General features: G+C 44.9%; 2 protein-coding genes across 7 annotated transcripts in view, besides 1 other annotated feature; one reads left to right on the top strand and one right to left on the bottom strand.

Moving 5' to 3' along the window:
- The window catches only part of CG43867 (uncharacterized protein), a 119,759-nt gene that overhangs the window by 14,744 nt on the left and 81,826 nt on the right, over nt 1-23,189 (top strand). For 3 of the 5 annotated variants that reach the window (NM_001272178.2, NM_001272175.1, NM_001297833.1), the window contains exons 1-3: nt 4,038-4,482; nt 18,927-19,764; nt 19,918-20,010. In NM_001272178.2, the coding sequence (NP_001259107.2) occupies nt 18,940-19,764; nt 19,918-20,010 (918 nt within the window). In that variant the 5' untranslated portion in view covers nt 4,038-4,482; nt 18,927-18,939. Of the gene's footprint in view, nt 1-4,037; nt 4,483-13,959; nt 14,049-18,926; nt 19,765-19,917; nt 20,011-23,189 lie in introns of those variants that run through there. The other 2 variants (NM_001272179.1, NM_001272180.1) reach the window with 2 other exon arrangements.
- Nucleotides 4,743-6,476: a mobile genetic element.
- Nucleotides 18,032-18,750, bottom strand: CG11663 (uncharacterized protein). Of its 2 annotated transcripts, none has more exons than NM_130512.3 (2): nt 18,715-18,750; nt 18,032-18,629 (listed from the first exon to the last, which is right to left on the bottom strand). In NM_130512.3, exon 2 carries the CDS (start codon nt 18,624-18,626, stop codon nt 18,168-18,170), a length of 459 nt encoding a protein of 152 aa, NP_569868.1. In that variant the 5' UTR covers nt 18,627-18,629; nt 18,715-18,750; the 3' UTR covers nt 18,032-18,167. The 2 variants fall into 2 exon arrangements, with proteins under 2 accessions (NP_569868.1, NP_001259113.1); NM_001272184.1 differs by having other exon boundaries at nt 18,032-18,642; nt 18,715-18,748.

Raw genomic sequence — 23,189 nt, 5'->3', positions numbered from 1 at the left:
GACTTCTTTAAAAACGTTTGGAACGGCAGATGGGGGTTTCGGAGCATTCCGTTTTTATTTAAAAGGCAAGCGACCGAAATATATTGAGTTTAATATATCTAACTAAAAACGAAGTCCTCACCAGCGGCCTTAATCCCCCAAAAAGTTAATCAATTACGCCAATTCGATCCTTCGGGCTAAGTTGCTTCATCTGCCTTGTGTAAAATTGGGTTAAAAGGCTTTTGAGTGTGGGCGTCTTTTAAGTTCTTAGCAGAAACAGGTACATTCCTCATGGACGTAATGTAAATCCCGTGTTAGAGCTCTCACATAATTCACGGGCCGAAACACGAGGCAATAAAACATTTTCCATTTTCCATTTTCCACCTAATGACACGCCTCCACCCCCTCCTGCCACCCGCTCACATGTGGAGAAGTGAAAATGCGGAAAAGCCAGGGGGTTCATAAATTCGATTCGCTTCGACCGTCAGCTGCAGTTGATTTTCAGTCCCAATTCCGAGTGATTTTCTTAATGTAGTTCAAAGGGAAATTGTGAAAATTCCAGGGATGTGGGACGTGTGTGCAAAGGGTTTTCCCCGCTTTTCTTAAGTGCTGCGAGATCTAATAAATTTCCACTACGCCAAGACGGCAGGTCGCCCATTTTCGGGGGCGTTACGGATTTTTGAATAATATTTCACCTGCAGGTGGGTTATGCATCATGTGTGTGTGTGTGTGTAATTGTCTGAAAAATTACCATGTCTACATGACACGCACCCACGCACGCGCCGCCATTAAATCACATTTTCCCGGGCAAATTTTCCAGAAGAGGTGGGCGGCAAAGAGCTGCGAAGTGGGTGATGGCCCTTTCAACCTAGCGTAAAATTCACAACCGGCACAACCAAGCACTTAAACTAATCAAAGTTCGGCTTATATGGGCAGCCTCCTGCATTCATCAATCAACAAATGATTACTAGAACTCTCGCAACTGCAGAAAACCAAACAAGATTTCACTATAATTTTCACATATTTTCCAACATGATTTCATCCAACGGACAACTCGCAAACTATGTAAGCATTCCACGCACCCAGGAAAAGCCATTCCATTTACCCGAATTCCCAATATAGCCGACAGAACTCCCCAAATAGTTCACACATTTTCACAGGTACTCCCAAAATACCTGTCCACCGATGTTGTGCAGTTGTCAGGCGAAAGTCAAGGCAAATCTCGGCGCTTATTTTACGTTTGATTGAAACTCTGATTAATTTCAGCAGTCGGGTCCTCAGCGCCCCCTTGTCCTTCCCCACGCTCCGGTTTCAACACCTGGGCACCTTCGCTCTCGGCTTTCATTTGTAATGAGTGCTGGGCACACGTACGGCGCATTGGTTACACGGCAGGAGACACGGCTCCGGATGCGGACGGATACGCCTGTGAATGGGTACTTGGGGCGTAGGAGGAGCAGCAGGGGTGGCGCTTTCGCCCAACACGAACCCCATGTGTTGGGGACAATCTGTCATATACAGGGTTAGGGCAAACGCGTCGGGTATGATCTAAAAGTGATGAAAAAGGTGACTTGTTACAATGCTCACATTGTGCCCCCGAAAAACTGGTCAAAATCGATGGCGGATCACAAAAACTGCAAATTTTACTTATGATGGTGTAGAAATTTGCACTTTAGTTGCGAAGAGGAAGTGCTATTTGCCAGATCTGATCTAACTGAAAAATATTTCTTGAATCAACATTACCTTAGGGTGTTGAAGGCATCGTGTTGGCCATTTTGGTCCCCAGTTGTATTCCATGATTATCACTTTGCACGTCCTTTATGCTTATAAGTACATATATGTGTGCGGCCCTCTAACCCATCTGCTCCTCTTTATACGTTTTGCGTGATCACATATGGAGTCCCCCGTGGATTTGGCTGAGTTGGCTCATAATGTTGGCAACTACCCCTCGCAAGCCTCGTGGACCTAATGGTCGCCAGGAAGTGCCTGGTGCCAAGATCTAATTGCTGAAATCAGTGTACAACCTACACCGGGCTCGCGTCCTTGCATACGTCACATCTCCGGCCGCTGCTGCTATTATCCCTAAAAGCCGGCAAGACATTGCCAAGACCGTACGGAAGTTAAAAGCAGCTAAAATAGACACCTGGGACAGGAGTGAGGAAAGCAGTTCTGCCAGGTGCAGCTGCAGATGTCCCGGCATCCTGGCTAAGTAAGTACAGCTTAGCCCAGACCAGCCCGGTTCTTTGGCCGGGATCCCAGTTCCCTCGTTCACCTCCTTCGGGGGCCAATCCAGTGCCACAGAATTTATTGACTTTGTCGCTGTCGTGTCCTCAGCATTTCCTCCTGCTTTTCGCTCTGCAATGGTAGTTGAACCTGGGACTATCACAAGCAGTCATCCTGTGCACCGAAAAAAATAGAAGCAATGCTCATATATATGTACATATGTGCTTTAAGTAATCAAAACCATTGGGTTGCCATTCGAACGAACTTTTAAAGCATATCTTTAGAAGAATCCAAACTGCCAAAATTCAAACCCATTCGGAATTCGCTCAGTGCAAGCAAAAGCTTCCCGAACAAATTAAAACCGAAGTCCAGGCCATAAATTAACCAGCGCTCGTCGTACACACCCAATCACAGCTGATCATGATGATGATGACAAAAACTGGCAAGACTCCATCCTCCATCTCAGGCGGGCATCCTATCCTGCGATGCCCTGATGTCATGTTTTGTCTCCTGTTTGCCCGACTTTAGCAGCCCAGGGGGTTGCTTTGTTGTTTATGAGCACGTGTAATCACTTTTGCCATGGTCCACTTGATGGCCATCAACTGCGACTGCGTTTCCTGCATCCCGAGCTCCCCCAGAAGGGGTGAAGCGTTGGCCATCGCAAGGACCATCGCCGGAGTCAACTTAATGTGGAATCCGTATGCAGTCTTTAAATACCCCTCACTTAAATATTTGCCTTATCCAGATGGTTTTATATGTAGATCTTTGCGTGTTGGAAATGTTTTTGCAATTGCCAGAAGTGGAGTAGAAGAGTTGCGATTGGCAGCCAGTATTGCCAAACGGTAGTGTACTCATTATATTGGTTTCGCACCATACACATTGATGTTTTCGATGGTCCCGCATGTGCCTGCCATCTGAACCCCTTTCCGTTCGGTGGAAATCTTTAAAGTGGTCCTCTTTACCTTGGTTGGATGACTCTTTGATTGCTGCAGCTTTTGCACCTGCTGCCGGACACACGGACTGAAAACCAGATAGCAGGTGGGAAAGCGGGGAAAACGAGAAAGGTACAACATGGATGGCAGACTTTTGAATTGACTCGGCCGAGTGGACAGCAACAAACGCTAGGCGGGCACAGGCACACATGTGTGAGCCAGGCGCATTCCTGTGAATTTTTGTGAATTGAAATTTTTGAAATTTCCCGTCACAGTCTGCACTCTGCAGACGGCCAGACACATTGGAATCCTGTTAATTGCTCCGGTAGGGGGTGTTGCAAGGATTGATGGGGTGGGCTGCCACGCCACGCCCCTTGTGTTAGTGGCCTTTTTGGAAAGCCTACCGAAGTTAGCAAGGGATGGTTGTTTTGGGATTATAAGAGCAATGCTAAAGCTCTTCGAAGCCGAATGATTTAAATGAGTCAACTTCACACACTACTTACATTTCGTAATAGACGACCTATAAATTGAAATCATAGGGGTCTTACAGTAATTGCTTTGTTCTGTGTTGGGATAAAACTTATTCTGGTGAAGATCCTGAATGAGTGCTTTAGCACTTAGTACATGCAATTCTATATTCAAATGCAACGGTTCCGTGGCAACAGTTCGGCTAACAGAAAGGCGAGACAACTGTAGAGCTAGGCGCTGTTGAACCGCTGTAAGGCAACAGTTGTTGCGCACTGTTGCCGTTCCACTCCAGTTCTTGCGCACGCTAACAGCGCGAAGCCACTCATGTTAACCAGAAGAAGGCAAGAAGCACTGCACTCACTCACTCAAGTTCGACCCAAAAGTTCGCCCGATGTTTGCCCAGCTTAACATGCTGCTAACAGTGTTTTTTTTCCAGCGCCCCCATCGAGTTCGTGTTTACTCCGCGCTGCTCTTTTCGGTTAGCTAGTTTAACTAACTGTGTTTTTTTTTTGCCGCGGGTGCAACAACAACAAGTGGAAACAGCTGTTCGAGCTCTCTAAACGGCAGTCGAATAAGCATGGCAAGAGGTGAATAACAAAACAAAGGCCAGCGTTAACAAAAGTGAAAAACAAAAGCAAATAGCATAAAGCAACAACTGCGGACGGGTGAGCAAAGGAAGCGAAAAGAAGAAGAGGAAGAGTTTGCGCAGTCACGTGTGCAGTCGACGTCGGCTGCGGCAGCGGCCGAGGAAAATTCCCATGCGGAAAATTCACATTCGCATTTGCGAACGAAAAAAGCACCAAAGGCGAGACGGCGATGATGGAGCTGACGAAGAGGGAGCGAAAGCCACCAACAACCACTAGCAGCTGTTAGAGAGGGACAGGTGAGTTGTTGTGTTTTCTGGCGCCAGATCCTTGATCGCAGCCTCCGTCCCTTTCGCGTACGCAGTGCCTTCGATTAATATTTCGCTTGGATTCAAATTAAGAACAACCAGAAGCAACACAGCACGGGCCACGCCACTAGGTCTCCTGTATATGTAGATATGTATGTACACAAATGTGTCTGCGAACGCAGCGCAGCAACAGCTGGGTGGGTACACTGAGGAATTAGCAGGGGCAGAAAAGGCCCTAAAATGCCAGCATACAGTTTGTCAAGAAACTGTTTACACACTGTAAAATAAGTTGACTTTTTAACTTTAAAGCTAAAAATAAAGGGTTTTTTGCTTAATTAAACGCAATTTTTTTATAAAATATTATTAAACAATATTTATTTTACTTATAAATCAAAAAACAAATTAAAAATATTAAATATACAAGAAAATAAACAACAAATTCCAAGTTTACACACTTTTGAGACTGTCAAGAAACTCTTTACACAAAACACTAAATCGAAGTTTAATCCTAAATTTTTTAATTATTTTATTAAAATTTTAAAAATTTTGATATGTAGTATGTTCCCCATTGGCTTTAGCTACAAGTTGAAGCCTTTTTTTCATGGATTGGACAAGTTTTTGCAGGTCATATTCAAACGGGATCTTTTCACACTCTTCGACTATTACAGTCATAAGCTGTTGTTGTGTTTTAGGTCCCTTTTTGCCACCTTCTTCTTTAAGTAGGTCCACAAATTTTCAATGGGGTTCAGATCAGGACTCTGAGGGGGCGTATCGATCACTTTACCACAGTTATTAAGGCGCCAGGTGCGTACATTGCACTCTTTATGTTTCTGATCATGTCCTGGTAAAACTTAAAATTTGGCTTGTTGTTGCTAACCAGACTAATTTTTTCTACACTGGCCTTCAAATTTGTTTTCTAACATTTCTAGATATTGCACGGCATTTATTGTGCTCTCAATTAAGGCTAGTTTTCCCACTCCACGGCTGGTGATACAGCCCCACACCATCAGTGACATTTTTCCAAATTTTATCGTTGGAATGATATTTTGTTTTTCTAGCGCACTCAACGGTTTGCGCCATACTCTGCTTGGCCCGTCGTTATAAAAGAGCATCATTTTTGTTTCGTCACCAAATATGACGTCATCCCAGTACTCTTCCGCATGATCCATCATGCTCAAAGCGAATAAATGACGCTTTTCAATATTGGCATCTGACAGCAAAGGGTTTTTCCTTGCAACTCTTGAAGAGTACCTGTGGCGTAGGATGACTTGGAGCACAGTTTCGTGTGACACAGCTAGGTGACATTCTTGCCTGATATCCAGAGCAAGTGATCTGACCGAGATTCGGGGGTTCGCAATCACTATTCGCATAATAAAGCGGTCTACACGCTTTTTAATTTTAATTTTCCGCCCACCACCACTCTTAGGTTCAAGCCTGCCCTCTTTTTCCGAGCCTTTTAAAACATTGTAGACGGTCTTACGGGATACAGGAAACATTTATACTAATTCTGGAAAAGATTTTCCCAACTGGTGGTTATGGTTTATTAATTGGGTAACTTCAAAAGTTAATCTCTTTCCAGGCATTTTATTAAATTTAATAATTCGCTTTAAGCACGTTTGATCAGCAAAATTTCACAAGCAAAGTCAACAAAATTTCAATAGAAGCGTTGTAAAAAGCAATGCAAAGCCAAATATAACGGAAAAATCGAGTTCGTTCTAAGAATAAGAACAAAACAAAGTAGGAAAACAAAATGTGTAAAGAGTTTCTTGACAGTCTCAAAAGTGTGTAAACTTGGAATTTGTTGTTTATTTTCTTGTATATTTAATATTTTTAATTTGTTTTTTGATTTATAAGTAAAATAAATATTGTTTAATAATATTTTATAAAAAAATTGCGTTTAATTAAGCAAAAAACCCTTTATTTTTAGCTTTAAAGTCAAAAATTCAACTTATATCACAGTGTGTAAACAGTTTCTTGACAAACTGTATATACAGACAACCTTCGCCTTGGACACCTGAAATCGAACCAAAAACGCAAACTACACATTTGCAAACGTCGGCCCTATTACTTTGACCACAACTGTATACCAAACAATTCCATTGATTTTTCTTGTGGGAATAGTTGGGAAAGCGACACTGTAGACATAGGAAACAACGTACTCCTTTGCAAACGGAACAATCCGCACCCTTGGCACCGTTCCTGTCACCGACCCCGCCCCTTCCCAACAATCCCTCCTGCGCTGTGCTCCTTGTTTTTTTTATTCGTTGTCCTTTCCTTTTGCGTCTTTCTGCTGTCGTTGAACTTTTTGCAACAATCTTCGACTTCTAGTTGGCCCCCCGCTATTTTCCATTTCCCCTCCCGGCGCCCCCACAACCTCATGAGATATGTAAGTGGCCAGTTTTGTACCTTTTGTTTCCCCCAACGGAATTTATGTTAATTTGGTGCTACATTCCCGCGCCTGCGAGCCCCGCCTACTTCCTCCTTCCCGTACAGTTGGTTTGATTTATTCTCCTCCAATGCGGTAGGTTAGGATTCCAGACCCACAGATAGGCCGAAGCACAAGCTTTCGGGGAATTCCGCACCAAATTGATTTGCCTTCTTTTGAATTTATTCCAGATGATTCAATACTGAACCCTTTTCCAAATATCTATTTATCTATAATAACTGCAGTGAAAGCTAGTTTATAATCCTACTGAAACAGGACGTTTGCCATCGTTACCATTAAATTAGATGCGTTGCACGGAGCAACAAGTTGCAGATGTTGCTCCTTCGGTGCGGCAAGCAATGCATAACCAAATATAAGACTTTGTTAATATTTTACAGAACCCCTCTATTTAAAAAGTTTAATAATCAATATCTTCAAATGAGATATGCATATGCATTAAACTACGAAGTTCTTGTGGGTAATAGTTATTTTTAGTGGATGGTATTTTCTGCAAATTATACAATCGCAATCACAATATTCCTTAGCAAAAAACATGTGATTTCCTTTTTCAACGAGTGTCTGCCGTTCCTGGGACATTTTCCACTGCGCACAGAGTCCTTTTCTTGCATTTTTCTTGTCCCGGGTGACAAGTAAACTTCGCCATTCAAAGTGCATTTACCGCTGGCGCCCCCAGTGGACCCGTCATTCCCTGCCTTTCCGCTTTTCCGCTTCTCCGCCCCCTGTGGGCTCTACGGGTTGCTGCCAACACGTGGATACGTGACTGTGTCGGTTTTCCTGCCGTTTTCACCTACAATGTCCCTACATTAGCCCACTTCCTCCGCCGCCTGCTGCTCCTGTTTTTATCCCCAGGAGTTTTCGGTATTGTTTTGCTCAATGCGCCCGCTGTGCGCTCCTTGCTCCCTGGAAAAACACTTCAACACTTCCTTTTGGATCCTCCTATTTCTCGGTCCCAATTTGCAGCTTTCGCCAGGAAAAGGCCAAATTCGAAATTGGAAATTTGCAGCGAATAATTGGTTTTGTTTTCTATTGTTCTTCGGTTCTTCGGTCTGTCGCTTGTTTTCGTGAAAAGAAGTGTGCAAATCTTGCCAGTTTTCTCACGATATGGGTCAAATTTGGGACTCTCGGAGGAGCAGGGAAAATCCGACAGACAGACCAAACCGTATGCACTTGTACCCAAAACTCGGGCTCGAGTGAAAGAACTTTTTGCACTTTTGTGCAGCTCCTGCTGAATGCAAACCTCAAATAGCAATTCCATGAACAGAGCACGCACGCAACATAAACATAACTTGGACACTAACAAAAAATGCAGAGACTATGGCAAAAACCCAGTGAAAATTCAGAAAATGGCAAATGTGCAACAAAAGCGTGGAATACGCTTCAAACAAATCGAGGAAACGGAAGTTAATTGGAACTTAAGACTAGCTTAACTAGCCATAAAGCAACTTGTGTATGTGTTTTCCATTTGGTAATGTTCAATAGAACTTTTATTGTTTTGAATGCATGTGCTGCCTATTTATGTAACTCAGCTTCTTTAATTGGTTGCATAACTTACAAGAACGCAAGTAAGTGTTCGATGGGAAAGGGTATCAGGAAGTAGCTCGAGAATATGAATAGTGCGGCAGCTCAAGACGATTTTATTTTTGTTTTTCGCTGCCCACTTTCCTCGTCCTCTTGGTCATGCTCTTGCCTGGCTATATGCCGGGCCAGACGTGGCCGGAAACTTTAATAAAAACATGTCAAGAGCACTTTTCCCCCCACTTTGCCACCGCAAAACAGAACAACTGCACACTGCACGATCCTAAAACTGAACTGAAAATAGAAAAACAACAACACTAGCCACCTACGACCGCAGTGGTTGTTTTTAGACTTGACCAAGTTTATTGCCTGCCATATGCAATTGCCGTAGATTATTTTGGTGCTCTGCCGGGGACATCGCCCCTTTCTGCGCCCATTGAGTGCACAGATTTGCCACGCCCGCCTGCAACTCGCCCCCACAAAAATGGCTAGCCGGCGAAACCGAAACCAAGTCTGTCGCTGCACCGTGCACCGAAAGAAATCATGAAGTACTTAGCGGACCATTTTCCTAGCCTACCTGTCGTTCTACGAGTATATATACAAACCTAGCAGCTCGAATTTTCTCACCGTGCGCCTGCATAATGTGACTGCGACTTGAGGGGCGGTTGGCAAAGGGGGCGGCTACGTGATGTTGCCTCACTTGGCCAATTTTGGTCAGCTCATACATTCAGCCAGGCCCAAGTGCTCCGCGGCACGGAACTCTTGAGTTTGGAGCAATTTGCAGGGAGCTTCGGGGAGTTCGCAGTGGGGATATATTGTAGATATCGTTGGGAGCTACAGTGCTGCAGTCTTATCCTTGTTGGCTTCTAGTGAGTTTTGCGCTGGTTTTGTGTTTTGAAACCACAAGCGGAATTAAAGCCGCCAGTCTATGCATTCATTTTCTCCTCTTCTATGTCGTAAGATCACATCACTAATAAGTTATTTTTGATTAATTTCAAGCAAAACCTGATCCAAAGCATGCGTGTAGCTACGGATGGTGGTTAAGTGCTCATGAAACTATTGCCTCAAAACCGTTTCTGACCCTCCTCGTAATCAGGCATTCATTGGCATTCCCCCTAATCGAAGTGCTTTGCTAACTGCCCCAATGAGTCCTTAGAGCGCCTAACTGCGATTGCCACTGGCGCACACACGTGGCACGCTCGCCTCACGTCCTCCAGCGAAGCGGAGCCAGTTTTCCAAAAACTGTTGTACATTTAATTAAATATTTATACACGAAAAGGTAAACGTGCCAGCAGGTTCGGGGGATATAGACAGTCACGGATACGATACGGCTACGAATACGGCCGGTACGCTTACGTTTACGGCACAGACGGAGCAGACGGAGCAGAGTCGTAACCGTGGCAAACATTTTACGATACATCGTCGCTGTCGACGTCGACATCAGTTTTTGCATAATTGATTAAATGACTGGCCGTATAACGCGGGCGGACGGGCTCCAAAAGACGGTGGAGTAAATGGCAAGTTACGGCGGAAAGAAATCAAGCAGATGCCTGAGACACGGAGAGTTGGATTGGTGGCGAGGTGGTTGGTGGCGGGGGGAAAAGGATCTCATCGGATGTTGCATGTTAGTTATGGTGTTGGTAAATGTTGTGATTATTGGCCAAATGAAAAATGCAGGCAATGGTTCTGCCAATTGGCCTCATCGGCTGTCGTATGGCTTTGGGTTTCTCTCTGAAATGAAAATACCTGTAGTTGGTGACCTTGGCATCGACGCAAATGAATGGAATGGAAAGTGAAACTTCATGACCTATCCACGAATATATCTTGTGCTTTAAACTTAGATCTTTGCATCGCCGAATCGGGGGTATACATATATATTTTTTCAGCCAAGCTTCGTTTAAACTTACGGAAAACACCTATAGGTTTTGTTTCATTTTCCTGGGTCATTTTTATTGTGGAGCACTTTGTTTGTTTGTTTTCATTAATGGTCTCGATTTGGCATTTGAACTTTGAACCTTTTGTCAGAGGCAAAATCGCCCTCTTGCCGTTTTTCTGCCTCTCCATATTTCCACCCAGCTGGCTGTGCAAACATGCGCCCCACTCCATCCGTTTTGCCCCGGTTTCCCCCATTTACCCATTTTCCGGCCATATGCTAATGGCTCGTGCTGCCATGTGTATGTGTGTTTTTGTGTGAATTTGTGTGTGTCAAGTGTATATCCTTTCGGCGTAGCGAGTGCATTTTCTTGTCAACGCTGACATTTCCTGCACTTCGGCCTTGTTTTTCCAACCTCTGCCTCCTTTGACACCCCCACCCACTGAACTCCCGCTCCTCGTTTTTCTCATGTCGCTTCTCGTTTAATGAGCATTTCCCTTTTGTTTTCCGTGATGATAAAAGCCAGGATTATGATTGCTCCACATTCGTGGCTTGTCAGTCGGATTTTGTCGCCAACTCCTGACAATGAACGAAAAAACCAAGGCAACATTAGTATTTATGAATAAAAATATATAGTAATATTTGATTTGTAGGAAAAACCAAAGGTACTGATGAGGTAACACATAACAATGTTATCAGAAATCACCCTTGAAGTAAAGTCGAAATAGATCTTAGTTCTGGCAAAATGAAAAATTTGTTTCAGTGCCTAGCGACATATGTACATACAAATGTACAATAGTTGCTGTGGAAGTGAGTTGAAAAGGGATCTGAGTGGGTGGGTGGCGCTATAAAATGTAGCTGCAAGTGAGCTCACAGCTGTATTAATGTACATATATGTACGTCCTCATTTGTCCTTCTTTTGCAACAGCTTTACATGGCATTTTTGATTTGAACGTTAAATGAGGAACGGCATTTAGTTGAACAGTAGGAATTAGTGAATTTTCATTAATGATTATCTATGCAATGCAAACGGAGTCGGTCTCGTCTGGCTAGAATAATTCAAAGTTGAAATCTCTGTAATCCAAAAATAGCAGATATTTCGTGCTGACACCGCAAGAACAACAAGGTCAGGGTCGTCGTTGCCATTCCTCAGTCTTGGCCGACTGTTTCCCCCTCTCTTATCGGCAATTAAGATGCCCCGCGCCCACAGTTTTCCTGTTACCAAAACCAACCCCCTTCCCACCGACAGCTTTTCCAGCGCCGGTCTCATTTTTCCGATTTTGAATGGGACCAGCCGCCGAGCGCAAAGTGATTCCCATTCTTGTTTAATCGATGGCGTCAATTGCACTCCACTTGAGTCTCTCGCGTTTTTATGGCAGCCCCACCCACTACCACCCACACCCCTTCTTGCTTAAAACAATTGCACGCTATTTTTATAAAAACAAAAAGAGTGGCACATTGCGAGAAGAGCGCATATAAAAATGAAATAAATTTGCAATCATTTCTTATTGATTCGGCCGCAAGTCGTTAAAATATTTCGTACGTTGCCAGGCACAAAAGTGAGTGCACTACTACTCAATATCATGAGTCCGCGAAATACAGTAAAACATCGATGTGCTCGCTTGTTTTTTGGCCCCAGCTATTATTGAGTCGTGATGAACTCTTTTATTCCCAAGCTAATAACTGCAAGGCGAGTTAACATTCTATCCGGCTCGGAGAACCAAAGTGACAATATTTCACACGATGCTCCTATTGAACACATATAGCTACTGATGCACTGGGCAGGCTTCACTGTAATGGACAGAGTGAAATGTGAGTGAAATACTGAGCTCTGTTAACCGTTAACAGCTGACGCTCTCCCATAGTGTGACAGCTGAGAGTAACTGACAGCAAAGAGAGTTAAACTTACATTATTCTCACAAAACGAGAATTTTGAGCCGACGTTTTGGCTCTGCAGCAGCTGTTGTGGAAATTTTTCTTGCAGTACGTTGACTTTTTCAACTGTTGTTATTTTTCGCATTATTGGCATTATTGTTGTTTCTCTTGTTGTTTGCTATCCGTTGTCGCAGTGTTATTTTATTATCGTCGTTATTATGGATTTTCAACTTGGTCATCCCCCCCCCCCCCCGCCCTCTAAATTACATTTTCTTCATATTTGTGTACATTTGTTCATAAGCATATGCCCATGAGCCAAAATCACAGCGATGCAAAACTGAGTCCGTCTCTCCATATCTCGTTGTTTATTTATAGTTATTTTACATAGATATCACATATTGCTCATGCCTGTTCTTCTTGCTGCATTTTAATTAAGATAACTTCCCTTTATGACACATCATCATTGTGCACCCCCCATTCCAGAGATGAGCTGTCACTCAAGGAATATACATATGTATGTATGTAATTGAAGTGGGGTGGCGAAGGGAATGTCGTGCTTATGATTAACACAATCGATTACGATTGGCTGTGGATCTGGAGTTCGGTCTCGGAAATGTCCATGCCGTATAAAGTTGCAGCATTTATACTCCAAAACATTCCGCCCTTAGTCGCAACTCCGATCGTTGCCACACACCTCTGCAAGCCTGCAAGTTGGTCAGGTTCGGTGGTAATTGGCTTTAATTAAATGCAAGTCGTAAAGTCAACTGAGTAGAGCTCCCCTCCCTAATTGCCATCCCAACGCCCCCAGCCTAGCGAATTTAATTAAAGCGAATGCGAATCATAAATATTGCACACGGAAACCAGCGCAGCCAATTGTCACTCGTAACTTCGCTGGCAACGCTTTTGGATTGCTGCGAGCAGCGACCCAAGTGAACGGAAACCTAACTGACGCCAAGCTGAACCAAATCCACGTGAATGTAGGTCAGTGCGGTGTGGAAGGGAATTGCTCTGCTGAGCACCTAAGTCGGACTTAGGTCTTGGTCCCTCGAAATCGTTTGTCGTTTTTACACCTTTTAGCCGGGCTATGCCCGAAATTGGGATGAGCTGGAAGAGTATCTCTTATTGAAGTGGTAGATCGAAATGGACATGGATCCATCTACCAAAAGCAAGCGAAACGACTTACCCAATGATAGAATTCATATTCTACCTTCAAAGTGGTTATAGGGTATAGCTGCATTCGTTGTGGTCAGCTGCTCAGGTATTTTTGGCCATTGCAATTGCGGGTGTCGACAAACGTATAGATTGCCAGCGTGTTTCCACCCATTTGGAGCGGCAGAGACAGAGCAAACTGGTCCATGCGAAGGTCGAAGTGGTTCTGCTGGGCTTTCTGCTTCTGTTTTCGACTCTGATGCTGATGCTAATTCTTATTCTTATTCTGATCGTGATTCTGATTGTGGGCTCTCTAAAACGGCCAACAACGGTCATGCTTCTTAATTAGCTGCTTATTTTTTGACAGTTTTTGTTTGCTGCTGGTTGTTTTGTCGGTCTCATTAGAAGCAACATGTTGTTGTTCTTGCTGCTCGCAGGAAGTTTTCGGAGCGGGTGGCGAACCGGTTTGTTTTTCTTTTTTTATTTCCATTTTTATTCGGTTTTTATAGTTGGTGGGATTGTTTTTGTTGCTGTTGCTGTTTCTGTTTCTGTGCATGTCTGTCTTGACGGTTAGTATGTGGTATAGAGTTCGTCCAACAGCTAACGGTTTGTTTGGAAGTCGCAATGTTTTAGTTTAGCTGTAACAGCACAAAGTTATAGTTTGGCCCGCTTTAAGCCGAAATTCGGTTGAAATTTTCGGTGAGTTATATAGTATTTTTGAAATCGATCGATAGACCCACTCATTCGATAATTGCATTTGCAATTACACATATGAAGTTGGACAATATTGCCTAATTACAAACATTATAATAAGAACTAGAAAGGTTCTTGGGATGGACAGAGTGCAAGACCCAATTCAGCGATAGTGCCATTACTACTTCCAGCTCATCTGGGCGTACACCCTCGCACTCGCACAGTTGTAAGGAAGCGTAATGTATGGGCGAAGATATATCTAGTTGATCTAGACCCAAAGTCGTTAGTCGCCAGTCGGTGCTTTGTTGTAAGTCTCTTTGCTTGTCACGTAGGTCATGGAGGGGCAGCCCTGACCCCCTGACCCTCCGACACCCGACCCCAACCAACAACAAGTCCCCCCCCCCCCCTCCCCCTTACAAGTGCTTACGAACTAGCATAAACAACAACTGCAGAATGACAACCGTTTTACAAGGAGAAACCGCAGACAACGAGCAACAGAAAGAAGAGGAAAGACGACCGACGCACCCAAGAGTTAAGGCCCTCGACTCACACTTGCCGGCAATATATACGAGTATAGCATATATGCGGCACTTGTGTGTGGACTGGGCCCAACGGTTGCACGGTTTGTCTGGGTCCATATACCCCATCCCACTAGAGCCCCCCTGGAGCCCCTCTCAGTACTCTCTTTCGGAGTTACTGTGGCAGAGACCAATTAAAATGCGCGACATCACATGTGCGCGAGCATTTATTATAAATTTTTCGTTGGAATTGAGTGAAAAATAGTTGAAAGAAAGAGCGAAAAGAAAGCAAAGGGAAAAATGAATGCGGGAGTGGCTATAAAAAGAGAAAATAGCAGGGCCAAGGTGTGGAAGTGGGTAATACCCTGGGTAAGGTGCTCGGAAATTATGCGTGGGGAAACGGGGCGAATATTTGCATACCTTACGACGAAAGCACACGCAGTGTGACCGAAGCACATATCATTTTCGCAGTGTGACCAACAGCAGCTCGGAATGCACCGCTGAGCCACCACAGAGCCATTAAATTGCATTCCGGAGCTTGAAACTTGGTTCCCAGCAGTAACTTCCGCTTTTAATGCAGCAAAGTGAAAAACGAAATAATACGAGTTCTAACAAAGAAACAGCAGGGGAGTGTGTCGGAGTAAACTTGTGGAAAGGTGCGGCGTTACTGTGTCTGGTTATCCTGCCACACCAGTTATTAGTTAGCTCTCACCATCACCGAGCTTTCCTCGTTACCCACATGCATTGACAATGTTTTTCAAATTGACGACGCATTACACAGTGCATGGGCAAGGAGGTTCAATGGTTGGTGGAGAGAGGTGGTCCTTGGAGGAGTGTTGTAAAATTATTGTCATGCGAACGATGCAGCAGTGTTTATTAAATTTTTCAAGTGCCACAACAAAGTGCAGTGCAGTGGGGCCCCACGCTACAAAAATGGTCGGCGGTGTGGAGGATGTGTTGTCATGCTGTGAAATTATTTTGGACTCGATGGGTGTCGGTGTGGTACGTTTGAAATTTTATGTTGTATTAATTTTACAACATTACATGCTGCAGACAGACTGCATTGCGCGGTGTATCATAAAAGTTGTTCGATGAAATTGAGCTAACAGCTCAGTCGAACTATACACATATTTACCACTCCTAAGCGAATCTGCGTAAAGTCCATTATGTAACGCTCGTGTCAACAGGATACATGTAATGAAACAATTTAAGGCAGAAGGAGAAGCGCGCTTGCTTTGCTCAGAAATTTGTGAGAGGCAGCTCAGTTTTGCTTGCAAAATGCTGATAATACATAAATACATTGTCTAATATTTGGCAAAGTTCCGAGTGGCAACTGAAACTGAAACTGGAAAATTACGTACGAACCGGAACTGCAGTACTGGGAAACCCCAAGAAGGGGAGCTTAACTATCGTCTGGGGTTTTTAGAAATTTGTTTTGCTTCGCTCTGTCTTTGTGGCAGCCCCATTGCCTCCGCCGCTCTGCACTTCATTGGAGCCGTGAACAAGTTTTGCCAACTATTTGAGTGAGTTTTCCATTCCATGTCGCTATTCTTATATTCGGGCTCCCCCGTTTTCCTCCATTAGGGAGCTAAGCTAAGAGCAAGCGTAAGACAATGCAGTTGGATTTGCCATTCTCGCAAACCCAAACACCCAACCCCCAAGAAAATCCTTTCGCCCGGGGAACTACAGTACACTGCTGCACTTAGCCAAGTTAAGTTAACCCAAAGCTGAGGCGGAGTGTCGGTATCCGACAGTTGTTCAACTGTATCTTAGTTGCAGTCTTCGCATCCCCAGACCCTTTCCATTTCCGTTTGCCGTTCATGTGTTGACCAAGTTGGTAGTAAGCCGAGTGGTAAACAAAGATATATACTAGCATGCTACCAGTTTGTCAGTTTACCAGTTTACCATATGTGTATGCAAAACAAGCTTTGCTAAGCCGCATACGCTTATGACTTTCAGGCCTGCCAATCTGACCGAGCTTCAGTTTCCGGGCTAATGCCGTGTAATGGGTTCGTTAAACCCGCCAAAATGACAGTTCTATTATGAGGTACAGTCACGCACATGCAGTGATGCTAAACTTTCTTTAAAAGTTCTGTTTCGCACATGCACTTTTCATTCAAAATCTTCGGTTAACTTGTGTGACCATGTGGTTAATCCATCTTGTAAAGTAATAAATGGATGTACGTACATCCATACATACATATACGTCTTACATACTAAAATACAAGTTCCGCAACTCGGTTTTGCGAAATCCACTTGGATGCACCATGAAAATCATGCACTTCTGTTTAACCTCCCGCCCTGTTGTCGCATTTCACTGGCTAATCGGGTGGCTTGTGGACACTTCCGGCTCCTTTGAAGCGTAAGGTTCCGGAGGAGCGTGTAGCAATGTTGCCAATTTTCACAAAGCCTGAGCAAATTAGAAACAATTTGGTACTGAGTGCACTTAAAATTGAGAGCTGCAAGGAGGAATGAAGTGGCCCAAAGTGGAGAGCAGGACACATTTTGTCAAATCAAAAACTGAATTTGAATTTCAATCAACTCGAATTAAATCAAAATTTGCAAAATGAAGTGAGCGCACACACACAGGGAGCTACACATGTACTTCTCCTTCATGCAGAAGAAAGTACGGTGCCCTGCTCGAAATTGGAATATAATTCTTATGAATGTGTCTGGTTTGGGTCGTGGGTTCTGCGTCCTGCTTCCGGCGTCCTGCGTGCGTCCCTTCGACCACAGCCACAGCTCCAGAGATTTGGCAAAGGAGTTGCAGCAATGGAAATGGACTTCGGACCGGAGAGCTTGCAACCAAAGGCTTTTAGCCACAAAAATTCACAGCAAAGAAAGTGGCCGAATGCTGCAAAGGAGCAGAGGGGAAGGCAGAGGGAAAGGAAAAGCTGGAAAAGCCATCAGCCAGCATTCCACGGACCACAAAAAGATGAAAGGGACGGCACTCTCCTGCTGTCTATAATTTAGTGGCATATTCAATTTCCAACTGCCCTTTTCCATGGACTTTTGTCCCGTTGATTAGACATTGCGCACACGTAGTGGCGATTGATGCCCCAGATTCGCGCACCTGTTGGCCAGTTTTCTCCAGTTTCATGCTCTCCACCATCAACCGTCCACTGTCCAGTGTCCAGTGAGCACTTTCCACTTTTTCGTCTGCCGGTGTCACTCGTTCTCATTCTGCTCCATCGGTTTTCCCTCACTTTTTCATCTGCTCGCATTGATTTCCTTGCTTGGGCACGTAGATAGGTGTAAATGTTGACTGGGATCTGGTAATGCCCAAACCGATTGCCAGATTGGCGGGTTGATGGATAGCTCGCCATTGTTTGTGCAATGTTTGGAACGGGCACAAGTATTCGGTTATCAATTTTGTAGCGATCAAAATGGGAACTCTGTGTAATTAAATATTGTAGGAGGTTTGGCCCCACAAGAGCCGTAATCTGTATATTTAATTCTTGGTATTGTAATAATTTAAAATTTATATCAATTTTTATTTGAATTAAGAATTTTCGATTGCATTATCGGTTCAAGAATCTAATGGATAAAACTTCGATAAAGTGCACGGTTTGCTGGAGGATTTGTTGTTGGCGAGAAGGGGAACCCATCACGAGCTCCATCCGAAGAGCCGCTGTAAGATGCCGCGCCTGTTCTCAGAGGCGGCGACTGCCGCCGATGCGGTTCTCGAGGTGGCCAGATTTTCGGAGGCATTTCGGGTCTCCGACGAACTGTTACTGGTCGTTGTCACCACTGCCGGTGTGGTGGTGCGGCGATCGGGCAGGGGTCGAGCAAGGGGGGCAGCTGGAATCGAGGCGGCGACGGCTGCGGCCAAGGCCAGGGTGTCCTCCGAAGGATGCGAGGCCAGCGGCGTGGCGGTGGGCGTGTTCAAATTGGTAGATGCCACCGGTGCGGGTGTTATCTGGGTTTGCATCTGCGGCTGCTGCGACTGCTGCGACTGCTGCTGCTGCTGCTGCTGCTGCTGCTGATGCGAATTTTGCTGCGACTGCCGGTGTTGGTGTCCTTTGCCCTTGGACTTATTGCCACCGCTCGATTTGGGATTTGCCATAGTCTAGGGGATAGTACTTTTTTTTAGATATCACAATTGAACTTACAAAATAAAAATGAAGAAATTTGAGAAAAATTCGGAAACTAACGTAGGATTCCAAAGGTTTGTGTGGGTAGGTGTCTCTGGCACAACTGAACAAATGGGTCTAGCTAGGGATATGACATTCCGACTCCAGGCATACTTGATCTGAAAAATTTCAAAAGCATTCGGCAGGGGATGGAAGCTAGTGCTATACGTTATCTATGCTGAATCGAATGCAACACCACTAATGAAACCATAATTTACCATCTGCACTTCCAGCCACACCGCGTCAATGTCTGACGAAGTGCCTTTGGGTCGCCTATCGCACATCTTTGATACGCTAACCAACCTTCAGCAGCAGCAGCACTTGCGTTCCCAGGAGCAGCTGCATTCACAGCAGCATCCTCACTCGCAGCTACAGCCGGAGCCGCAGCAGTCGTCTGCGGAGATCCGAAGGAGATCAGCCTCGTCATCGCCATCGCCTTCGGCCAGTGCCTCTGCCTCGACATCAGGGCGGGCCACGCCTTCTCTGGGTGTGGCCAGCCCCCTTAACTCATTGCAATACTACAGCCACGCCCACAACTATTTTCTGCGGCCGCAGGAAGTCGCCGGCAGCGGTTACCTGCACACCTTCCCCTCGCACTTTTACCACCACCAAGTCCACCACCTTCAACAGCACAGCCAGCCGCCCTCGCTGCCGACCCAATTGGGCGCGGCTCGTGGATCACAATCGCTGCAGGGATCTCCGCTTTTGGCAAAGAGAGCCACCTCCTTCAGTGGCCAAATACCTTTGGCTCAGGGACGTTTCACTGCCAGCGGAACTACAGCAGCAAGTGGAGCCATTGGACTTCCTGCATCCACACCGAATAGTCCCAGGCTTTTGCCCCGTCGAGCTCCACGCCCACCGCCCATTCCGGCCAAGCCGAATCAGGTGAAGGCGGACCAGCAGTCGAAGGATGCGCAGGCCCGGAACTCGACTACCACGACGGTTCAGGCCACCGTGAATCCCGTGCTGGCTGCTCTCGATGCGCCGGATGCCCCATGGCCGCACTTTTCCACGCTCACCGAACATCTGGACGTTCATCAGGTGAACAACTATGGCCAGGCGTTGCCGCAGGTGGGTTTTGTATAACCAATTTTGCTGATTTCGAATGCGTAAAGTGCTCAAGTTTGCACATTTTAGCATGTGCTCGTCAATGTGGACACCCATTGTTTTAGCTAAGCCCTCTGTTGTGGCCTAAATGACATCGCTTCCTTTCCTTCTCAACAGATCAATTGGCAGGAGCGGTGTCTGGAGCTGCAACTGGAGCTGCACAGGTCCAAGAATCAGGCGGGTCGTATACGCGATATGCTGCGAGAAAAGGTGAGTAAACAGAAATAGGATAGCGCCTTTTCGGAATGTCAAGATGTCGAGGGCCAGACAGCCCCCAAAGTGGGTCGCCGGGGATGTCTAATGATTAGCCCAAACGAGTTAATAAGTAAAAACACAGACACACGCGAACATTAATTACCGAGGGGCTGGGGAGGTGACACTCTCACATCTTCTGCTTAATTATGATTTATGAGAGAGCTACGGCTAAAACATTTTTACGACGACCCTCGCAATTACCATCCGCACACACACACACATCGGAGCTTTCATCGAGTGGCCAGAACATTTTCCACCCGCTTTCCTAGAGATAGTGCAGCTGTTTTCCCGGCACATGTTGATGCGGAAAACGAGAGGGAAACCCAGCAGCTCATGGTCCTTGCTCATTATTAGCCTAATTAAGTCATTAGGCATTTGGCCAAGAGCCGTCTGCCCGTCTGATGTGAAAACTATATGAATTATGTATTAGTCAAATGTGAACTAACTCCCCTGGAAATGCGCAGTTGGGGTGAAGTATTGCTTTTCTTTCAGCCCGACATAACCGTTTGCTTGAATGATTTTTGGTCCATGAATAATGCAGGAAACGCTATTCTCGTGACCTCCGCATCTTGCGGTGGCATCATAGGGTTAAATCAGGGTGTTTTGTCTGTGGCATTAGATTTCTTCTCCATTGACACAAAACACTCAAGTTTAGCAAAAAATTAAGTTGTATCCAATAGCTTAACAGCGATCAATAAACTTCCAATTCAAAACACACACAATTCGAGCATGGGCTATGCACCATTTGGGAGCCAAAAAGTATACTCGATTGTTATTATTAAAATAATTCTGTTTGGCTCTTCAATATTTAATTGCCAGACTCCGAGCATTCGAAACGGCAGCTAAAGGTCAACAAAAAAATTTTACCAAATATGGCAAAGTATGGCAAAAAGTGTGCTATGAATATTTTATTCCTGTTTTATGCATTTGCCATTTGCCAGTTGCCATTTCCCATTTCCCATTTGAAATTTTGCCTTTGTCGCCCGAGCTTCGGCTTCTTTTTTTGTCCTCCTCCCTTTTTGGTTGACTTTTCAACTTTTTGCCAGCTGCAATTCAAGTGCATCATAAATTTTAAATAAGTTGCACTAAACTTGCAATGGTCTGGACACAACTCTCCTGCCTTTCGACTCCTTTCTCGACTTCCGCGAGCCAAAGCAAGCGCCTTTAAATATGAAATGATAAGTTATGCTCTTTCGCTCCATCTTCCAATTGCAAGTTGACCTTTTTTGGGTCTGAAGAGCGGAAGTATTTCTAAGATCTTCGCTTCTCGAAAAAATCTGGTGTACATATGTGTTCCCAAATAGTTGGCCCACTTCTCAGCCTCAGGCGGAGAATAAAGACGATTTAACCAACAAATATACTTAGTATAGATATATAGTATATAGATAACAATCATTTGGAAAAGGTCATTAAAATGTTTACTGTGCGAGCTTGTGAAATGCAAATTTTCGGAGCGGCAAAGATGAAGATTTGGCTTCTTGTTCTTTTGGCATCTTGTTGACTGGGTAATATAAAGCTCAAAGACGGCTCCTTCTACAGGATCCAGGATGCGGAAAGAAGAGCCAGAAACAAGGACAAGCGCAATCAGAAGAGACGTTAAGCTCAAACCACAAAATTTCAGCTGGACAGGAAAACCAGAACGGGATAGAGAATAGAAGAGAGGAGAGGAGAAGGTCCTCCGACTTTGGCAACAATGTGCAGGACGTTGAAATTATGGCCAAGCATATTGCAACATTCTTGTTGGACAATAAAATTCAAGTTTATTACCAAGCCATCGGAGAACAACAAGCGGCCGAAGTAAACAAATGGCTCGAAGTGAAAGGCCAATAAGGGTCTGGGCCAACCGGCACTGTTGCCAAATTTCAGCTTAACAAATATTGGCAAATAAACTTTGCTCGAAGGGAGGGGGGCGTCGTGAGGGACGCCGAGATGGGAAGCGCTCCTTGCCAATTTTCGGGCATGGAAAGTGACGTATATCGGCGGATATGTATTGATTTTAGACCTATTCCACAATTTAAAATTGTAAATAATACAATAATAACATGACAATCCTTCCGTTTTCCATTGGCCAAACAGTGGAAGTGGTTCAAGTCAGTCACTCGATCGCATTAAGTGGCTATATCCCACTTCCGCATTTGTGGCTTTCTCTGCTCACTTGGCTATGCATTTTTGTTTGCCAATTTCCGGGGCTCCCGAGAAAGGGGTTTGCTCTTCTGCTGGGAAAACGGCCATGGCGGCCATAAATCTGCGTGACCCGTTGGCCATGATTGCACATTGGATGGCCGTCAAACGGCAAACACCAACACCAAAAGTGGGCACATTAGAGTGCCGCCATAAGCTGCCACTGTTTGCCCGACGTGCCACGCCCCTTAGCCCGCACCCCCCTCTGACACTATTTCGGCGTGTTTGCGAAGCGCGTTAACGCGTTGAAAGCGACGCTTAGAGGGAAATGACCGGCCGCCTTGTCATCCATTTCAATTTTGGTTGCCAAATGCAAAATCGCAAAAAGTAGTCAGCCCCAAACGAGCAGATCGAAGTTGGTTATACTCTTGTTAAGGAAAATGGTATAAAAATAAACAAAAACGCAAGCATTGGTGTTCAGAACCTAATGATTGTAGATCATAAAGTAGAGAGACATTTAGACTACATATTCCCGGACATAAAATTGTTGGTGGCAAACTGCAAGGTGAAGTCAAGGAACCTGCTCGTTTTTAAAGCTCCCACAAATGAGAAACGCTGACAAAAGTTGGCTTCCATTGTCGATCCATGTGGAACGCACATCCCACCTCTCACACACCACGCAGATACAAGCGCCGATGCAAATGAACGGCAACTGTCAGGATGGTGGCACTTCCTGGGAACAATGAAACATCCGGCAGATATTCCAGTCTCAGTTTCAGTTGTATCGGAGCTACGTACACAACGAGAAAATTCGATACAATTGGTACAACGGAAATTTAAGTGGTTTCGTCGTTATAATTAATTACACGATATCATAAATTGTATGGATAAAATATAAAGTGTAATATATAGAAAAAGTTTGCTCGAAACGAAAAGTACAAATTGGGCTTCCAGTGTATGAATTGCACACATTCATCTATAGGAAAAACAGTGAAAACTTGGCCGAGAAAAAC

Source organism: Drosophila melanogaster, chromosome X (genome assembly GCF_000001215.4).
Source record: "Drosophila melanogaster chromosome X".
NCBI classification, from domain to species: domain Eukaryota; kingdom Metazoa; phylum Arthropoda; class Insecta; order Diptera; family Drosophilidae; genus Drosophila; species Drosophila melanogaster.
Note: the sequence above shows the minus strand (reverse complement) of the source record. Positions and strands in the feature narration are given on the sequence as shown.

Coding starts and splice junctions, on each gene's coding strand:
- CG11663 (NM_130512.3), bottom strand. CDS start 18,626: ATGGCAAATCCCAAATCGAGCGGTGGCAATAAGTCCAAGGGCAAAGGA.